General features: G+C 32.6%; 1 protein-coding gene across 1 annotated transcript; it reads left to right on the top strand.

Annotated features, from left to right (window-relative positions):
* The first annotated feature begins 3,864 nt into the window (after positions 1–3,864).
* LOC108903256 (putative nuclease HARBI1) lies at positions 3,865–5,080 on the top strand. Its single transcript, XM_018705360.2, has 4 exons — positions 3,865–3,965; positions 4,049–4,335; positions 4,397–4,594; positions 4,653–5,080. Exons 1-4 carry the CDS (start codon positions 3,865–3,867, stop codon positions 5,039–5,041), a joined length of 975 nt encoding a protein of 324 aa, XP_018560876.1. The 3' UTR covers positions 5,042–5,080.
* Positions 5,081–8,853: the final 3,773 nt, after the last annotated feature.

The raw sequence follows: 8,853 nt of genomic DNA on the forward strand, positions 1-8,853 counted from the left end.
ATTTTTTGGACAGTTTAGCATTCTTAGACCTTTCGATTCCTGAAAATGTAGAATTCAAACTCAAACATAACAAATCATCTATTAGATACATCTTTTCTGAATTAATTATTTTAAAACATTCAAGCATAAGAAGCGGTGTTTAGAAACCAAAAATTTCGATTTTGACAGTGCGAAATCGCTGCCAGCGGCCCATAAATCAGAGCTGAAAGAGCGGACTCCATTCCAGACATCTCGACCCGACGGCTCTCTCGCGACCGGAGCAGATATTTTTCGGTCTTGAATAACAGAGGGTGACGTCACGACGGGTTGGCCTTGGCCTTTAAATCGAATCGTTTTTTTGCGAATAATTTCCTCCTGCCGCCGCCGATTCGGATTCCCTCTCGCGAGGCGAATCGCTGACGCTGCAGGAATTATCCACGCCGTATTTTCGAGGCAACCGAATACAGACGTGTTAAATTTTTGAGTGCGCCGCACGATCGCAGCTTAGGTTAGTAAAAAAAAACCTCGTTGTACATCTGAAATAAGTCTATGTTTCTCAATGGAGCAGTCGATATTTATGAAGCTGACGGGTTTTTAAGCACAACCCCGTGAAGAAGTAATTTCGACACATTTCGGTGATCTTCTTATACTTCCTACAATGATAGAAAAAAAAATGTTTGTCTTAATGTCACGGGCTTGACTTTAGAGAAAAGTTGAGTAGCGATAACTTCTGTTTTCTAGATTCTTTCAAGAAGAGCGGTTTTCTAAGATAATAATTACTCAGATCTACACATCGAAAGGTTCAAAAGGCTATTTTGAGTCTGACAGTCTTTCTAAGCCACTATTCCCTCTGAATCCAAAGCTGACCCTGTAATTTCTCCATCACGTTAGATAAGAAGAGATAATTAAACATAAAAGTACATTTTCTAATATTTTTTTCGTTATGCCACACATACCAAAATTTTTTTAACCTCAGTACTGTTACATTAACTTAAAGCATCAATTTAAATAAAATTGCGATATCAAATCAAATTATGCCCAGAGACGAATTAATTTTGAACAATGCCATTGTTTATCCAATATTTTCAACATATTTAAAGACAACCTTTTTGACCTTATACACACCTTACCACATATGCATACGTATTTATCTTCATTTCACTTTCTATTTGTTATCAACATCAAAAACATCGTTTCTATTCTTTGTTAGAATAGTTTATTTCTATCTATAACCCTTGAAGTAAGTATTCAACACTGAATCCATATTTAGGCTCAATACAAATAATCTGAATTCGAGTACTGCTTGAATATTACATTCAAGATTCAAGTAATAATGGATACTTTTTTCATGATTTTCTATATTCATACTCAGTTCACCTCAGTACAGTATTTATAGGTTAAGAAACTCATACTAGAAATATAAAAAACGTTATATTTATTCGCACTCATACAGAAACAATATGATATACAACCTTTTTTCAGAAAAGAATAAAATAATTACAAAATATTCAAGGGATAGTCACCTAAAGCTTAGAAAAAGTTAACTGGACGTAAGTGATTCCTGTTCGGAGGTACTTAGCACTTAGTACTTAGCAATGGGCATCGGCTTCACAAGCTTGACAAGAACCCTGAAGAGCACTGTAAGCGACCTGCTGTGAAGAACCCAATCAATTTACTTGTGCCAAAGCCTTTTGCAAAACTTGCATGGCTTAGTAGCCAGAAGCTGAGAAATAGGAAAACTTATGAACTGCTGGAGAGAAAGTTTGTAAGGTGAAGATATAAGCCTGGGACTGTTGCTGTTGAGACTAAGCTTTAGCTTCGCCTAGGCTTCCTGGCCTGAGTCCGAACTGAATGTAAGCTGGAGCTTTATACTGAACTTCTTCCGAGTTACGCCTTGGTAAGTGCTTGGAATCTCTTAGTTGTTTTGGGTTGCAGAATATTGGCGCCTTTGGGCAAGCAGCAGCTCCAACTGCTGAGTAAAGTTGTTGTTTTTGTTGCCGTTGAGCACCAGCTCATTTTCCAATGATCTGGTGAAGGAAGCCTAGTGTAACCACCACAGGGAGGGGGGACTGAAGAAGGAAACGTCAGCAGTAGAAGAGTATTGTTGAGATTGAGGTTGCAACGCAAAAGAGTACTGGAGAAAAATAGAAATGAATCATTGGTCCACATGCAAGTTAGTAAATACTTTTAGTTGAACATTTGAGAAACTCGGAGAAAATCTGTAGAAACTCAGTCCAAATGCAGCAGATTCAAGATATGGATTTGCAAAATATTGTAATTACATAATTCAGTTCAAATAAGGTATATAACAATTATTCATCTTGTTACTAAAGTTTATAGCAAATTATAACTCGTTCTTTTAGTTTTTGTAAACGGTCTGATACAAGTAGTAACACACCAGCTATGACAAGTTAGTCGATGAAAAAATGGAATATAATTATAATAATGCTAGCGAAGAATAATGATAAATAAAAGGTGCCTTACGGATACATTTAAAAAAAGAGTTAAATTATACATTTACTATGAGGAATTATTTTTCATTAAAACTTACCCAAGCATCATAATGTAGTAAATATTTTTGCCATGAATGGGAATGACGTTAATGTGTCTGAGAATTAAAAAAAAATATAATTAAAAAATATAACTAACTTGCCAAATAATATATTGCCAAAAATGTATGAATATTGTATGGACAAAGAATGTTTGAATACCGCTACTACATACAACGAAGAGATGAGTTACCTTGAATTGTTACTGAAAATTGTGTGAATTGCAAAGTAAATACACAATTTGTTAAAAATGATTACATGTATAAAATATCCATATTCTTACCGATATTTCTTTTAACTGAAATCATGCAATAAAAGCGTGCAATAAACGTTTTTATTGCACAATGTTTACACGGAAAATTGTCAATCGTGTCAAAACATTTTTTACGCGATTTTATACAATTTTTTGTGTAACATCTAGTGGTTCGCAATAATTTTCTATAACTGTCGGTTTTTAAAAAACTAAAAACATTTTATTAAACGAGACATCCTATATATTTAGTTTTTTGTAATCCGTATCAATACTTTATAATTCAGCTACCTATATATTAGCCCCCTAGAGAAAAAGTCGAGGTTTAACTGAGGTTTCTTTAAGGAAGTTTATCGGGTACGGAGGTACATCTAAAGTCTAACGAGAGTTTCTGTAGATCCGCTAGTGACTAAAGTAGTAAGCCTTTAGATTTGTCAACGTTGCACTTGGCTGGCTCGCTCGCCTCGGCGTTCGATCGCTCGCGTTCGATCATTCTGTTTGCTTGAACACCCGCAAATTTCAAATAATACGCTACGTCAAGACCGCGGCGTTGCCGCTATCATGCATATGGAGGATAAGTTAGTCAACGACAGCAGTTTGAAGGTTCCTTAGATATTGGTTTCCTATTTATACAAGTTGCTGTGGAAACTGTTCGTCAATTGTTGCACATTCTAAGTGGAAAGACCAAAAAAATGTGCATTCTCATAAGACTTTATACTAAATCGTGAAAAATTATTTTATTAATATCTCGTCTCTTATGGCCGATTGCACCGGCTTGACTTAAGTTTTAAGATATGCTTAAATTGCAAAGTAGTTCTTTATTTGTTGCACAGTTGTTTTAAACAGTACTTTATGTGCTAAGAATATCTTAAATATAAGTCTTCGCGAACGGAGGTTTAAATCTATACTTAACCTTACATTGTTTTAATGTAACTATTAAATTTTGATCTTGGTCGTGAAAATAGTTAAGAAATGGACAATTTTTTAATTATAGAAGATTATATATTCTTGGATATTATAATTTTAGAAATTATTCAAAATGGTATTCCGCGACAAGTTCATATAAGAAGTGATCATTTCAACAGTATGTCCGATTTACTATTTTTCCAACATTTTCGTCTAAAAAAGGAAACCGTATTATTTCTCTTGCAAAAAATAGAAGACAGGATAGAATATGACCATAATTGGTAAGTAAACTGGATATGTATTTAAGTTAATATTTATATCTACCTAGATAAATAGTAATAAATTGATTCATTTTTCTTTTAAGGAATAACAGTGTGTCGCCCATAAACCAGCTCTTGATATGTCTGAGATATTATGCTACAGGATGCCATCAGTTAAGCCTTGCATTCTTTGGAGGTATGGACAAGTCTACAGTAAATCGTATAATAAAAAGGGTAACATTAGCAATATGTCACCTGTCTCAGCAGTATATAAAACTTCCAGAAACAGAAGATCAAAAAAGGAATATTCAATTAGAGTTTTTTGGAATTGCGGCATTTCCAAAAGTTATAGGCGCTGTAGATTGCACACACATTAAAATTCAGTCACCGGGTAAGAGGTATTCTAAATACAACAAAATGATGAAGTGAACAACCAGACGTTTTCATTTTAGGTGGCGACGATGCAGAGATATTTCGTAATAGAAAAAATTTCTTTTCATTAAACGTACAAGCCGCAGTAGATGCCAATTACAAATTTTTAAATTTAGTAGCAAGATGGCCTGGTTCTACTCATGACAATACTATCTTCAATAATAGTATTTTAAAAGCATCTTTTGAGAGGAATGATTTTCCAAATTGTTTTCTATTAGGTATATATGTACCTAGTTGTTAAATATTTTACATAATATATATTTACTTTTATTTTAGGTGATAGTGGTTATGCCATAAAGAAATATTTATTGACTCCCCTACTGGAAACCAGAACCAGAGCTGAGAATACATACAATGAAGCACATATCCGGACCCGAGTAATAGTTGAAAATACATTTGGTATTTGGAAACGAAGGTTTCCCATATTGGCTTATGGTGTCAGAACAAAATTACAGCTGACGATGCATATTATCGTGGCAACGGCAATATTACACAACATTGCGAGGGAAGCGACAGAAGAACTTCCTCCAAATGATGATAGATACAACGAAGCAGCATTTCAACAACTCCTTAATAATGTACCTTTAAATGTTGTAAATGAAGGAAATTTACAGAATGATGGATTTCGTGTTCGACGTGAACTAATTGATAATTATTTTACATAATTTTATAAATAAACAAAAATATATATGGTAAAAGTTTAATATTTTTATTAACACAAAATAAAATCAAACATAACATTTCAACAAAAACTGAACGTCCAACTTAACTTTTTTCTGATTATTTTCATCCTAATACAAATAATACTCTATGTGTTACGGGTCTTGTTTAACAACTGTTCTTTTAATTCTAGTTCAGCTCTCATTAGCTTCATTTCTAGGTCATGTTTTTCTTCCTCGTACCTCATTTTTCTTTCTAGTGCACATTTTTCTATTTTAGCAATTTCTAGTCTCTCATCACATAACTCAGTATATTTTTTTGAAATTTCACTACTATGGAGGGCTGTTGCTCCTGGACGACGCTTCCTTTTATTGTCCAAACTTTCCACATTTTGTTGAACTTGTGGTTTTACATAATTAAGTTTTTGTTGTAAATTTTCATTTAATGGTTGTTTTAGGTTTTTTGGTACCCATTTACTATTAGTTGCCTCCGACGTATTATCAGCCTCTGTTTGTAGGTATATTACTTCTATGTCCACATCATTATATTCATTTTCATCGTTTTCCTCACATTCAGACAATTCTGAAATGAAATAAAGGAAAATTAGTTATGTTATAACCATGACATAATTTTTGTTGGTAATTTATTAATGACTGTTGTGTAATATTTTGTTACTTTTACAATTTAATGCTACAAAAGCTTTCGAATACAATTATTTACAGAAAATACCCAAAAATATGTACCTACACTAACGTTGCTATCTTTCAGCATAGTAATATCACTATCGAATTCATTTTCTAAACCAAATACAGTTTTCTTATTAATTGTATCCAATGTGATGTCACGTATTGTATTGATAACTTTAGTATCTGGTGGTCCACCTCCAGTTCTTATTAATGATAATCTCTCGTCTGCAACTTCTTTTCTTACATTCTTTTTCATATTGAGATATGCCTTCTTCAGGGAGTTTACATTTCTAGGTATATTATTTGGAGCAACAGAATTAAACTCATCACAAATTTTTTTAAATGTAGCTTCTTTTTCATTATTTGAACAAGAATCTGTTTTTTTATTTTCAATGACATGTTTATACTTATTAACTAATTGCATAAGTACACTTTTTTCTTCTAACGAGTAATTCGCTGTGCGAATTCTTTTAGTGTTTTTTTCTTCCATTTTACAGCTAGAAAACGGTCAAAATAAATAAGTATAATCTAATTTATATGAGAATTAATTCAGTCAGCACAAATTGTACATTAAAATCACTTACCTACTGACAAATTCTACTTTTCCTCTTATTAATAACACTTAACAGAGTATTAATTATTTTTTCATTCCACAATCCACAAAATTGAGGTTAAGTTCTAACGATTTGTTTGCAGAACTAGAGATATTATTAATATAGAGCGGCAACCACTTTTATATTAAAAGATCAATGAATTTGTCGAAATATTGTATGCCGCTTACCACCTAGAAAACGAGCTATACTTAAGTTAAGACGCGGTTTTTTAGGGATGGTGAGACACGATCTCAATTTAAGGCATGTTTAAAAATAAGTATGTCTTTACTAAGTCCGTATTTAAGTATTGGCGGTGCAATCGGCCATTAGGTATCCAAACTAGTCATAATATTGTTTGATGATTTTCTTCATATTAATAAGCTTATATTAATTTTTTTATGAATATTTGTTTGTCAATTCCATATCAGATAAACCTCCTTAAATGAAACACATATATCCCTATGACGCATGACGTAGCAAAAATGTTGAAAACGATTTCCGACCAACGCTTTTCATTATTCAAGTTTCTTCCTAATTTTCTTTCATACATATTGCAGGAAGAGATTGTTTACCTGCTAGTTTTTTTTTTAAGATTTTTTATGCTTTATTAGCGTGTATAGATAAAAAAATGGAAATTTTCTTTAGTTTTTAAAATGAACATATAATTTGTCAAAAAGGAGGTTTAAAACGATTCTTTCTGTCGTATTGCCTCAAATTGTCACAGAAAATATAAATGATTTAATTACTTACATGAATAATATTTATTATGAGGATTGGGGAGAAAGAACTTAATTTTACTGCTCCAGAAAAACTGCGGGCTCTAAAAGAAGTAAAAGTACTCGTTTGTAATGTGTATTATTTAAAAAATATCCACTTATACCATTGTTTGACAACAATAGTACATTGTAATGTAACGTGACATTAATTGTAATGAGAGAGGTGTGTGCATATGCTACGCGGCGTGACAGCATTTTTATTGCATTTACTCTAGCTGAAAACAAACGACCATTTACGTAGAGGCAGATAAACGTTCCGAACGTCAAACTCTCTTCACAGAAGACATACGTGCTGTATCAAATATGATCTAATGTCTACATCACTATGACATCGTTTCTGCTGACAGTGTTTATATTTAAAACAATGCTATAATAATTAATAAACAGTTAATAATAAATTAAGAAGTCATTCTTTATTGCACAAATAATTTTATTAAAAGCACAGGCGAAACTAATTTTTATGAATGTTTCATGAATACTTGAACAACTACGCCAATTTTTTGTAAATGCCACATAGGTGGCTAGCATTCTTTATGAATAAATTAGGGACGCCAACTATGTGGATATTCTATGTTTTAAATAGGTATGCATGGGGGAAAAAACGTTTCCACGAAAAAAAAATGATTAATATAAACAATCATATACATATTTCTTTATTTTATTTTTCATTTCAATTTACTGTACATACTATTAGGTATTATTTTATTGTTGTCGTTGGCGGTGCTAATAACAAAATAGATAAAACCACAAAGAAGCGCAATTAGCTTTAAAATTAAATTCAAAAGTGGCGATCAAACTGGTTGAAGTACAGGAATCGTGTAACCAGAGGTCTCTGAAGAATCTTTACCAAAGGGTCGAAACACAGGCTGAGCAGGAAAATAAAAAACCCTATATATAAATCCGTGAAAAACTATTTTCCCGCTATCGCAGAACAAAAAAATCCTACCGGAAATATAAATTTCTATTACAAAACATCACTAGAAGCAAAAAACCTCAACTCAATATTTTAATGGATAATGGAAGACCACGCTTAGAACATATCTGGAACTTTGGGACCTAGCACAGCTCTATGAGGCCGACATCCATGAGAAACGCCATCTACGCAGAAACTTCATCCATCTAAAAGTAGAAAATCTAAATGGCACTTTTTAAAACTATCAACAGCTATAAAGGTACCTAATTTTGATCGTTAACTATTTTGTTTTTAGAGTTATAAAAAGATGTGAAATACAAAAGTTGCACGATTTTTTATGATTTTTTTCTGAAATAATAGTAGAAAAACAAATGAAGTCCAAACAAAATGGCCGCGGATGTCAACTTTGTTAATTTAAATGAAGCACCCTGTATATTTTTACATATTTGGATAGAACGTTCTCTGTCGAGCATAGTCATATAAGGTTTGTTGGATCCATCTCTAACAGTAAGGGAGATATTACTAAAAAAAAAAGAAAGTTTTGTATATAGAAAATAAGGTATCTTGTAATTGTTAGACCTCTTTTAGGCATTTCTGCCTTTTTTCCAATTACGTAAGGATTTACAGATTTAGTTGTAATATATTTTGACATATCGGACATTGATATGGTCCAAACGTTTGTGCATGGTTTGTTCCACATAAATTGACTGACGACCAAAAATTGCTCAGATTTCAACATTCGAAGAACATCATCAAGGAGGCCAAAAACTTCCTTTACAACAGTGTGATTGATGATGAAAAGTGGTGTTTTGAATATGGTCCAGAAACCAAGCTCCAAAGTGCCAAGTG

Source organism: Anoplophora glabripennis, unplaced genomic scaffold (assembly GCF_000390285.2).
Source record: "Anoplophora glabripennis isolate ALB-LARVAE unplaced genomic scaffold, Agla_2.0 scaffold40, whole genome shotgun sequence".
Taxonomy (NCBI): Eukaryota; Metazoa; Arthropoda; class Insecta; order Coleoptera; family Cerambycidae; genus Anoplophora; species Anoplophora glabripennis.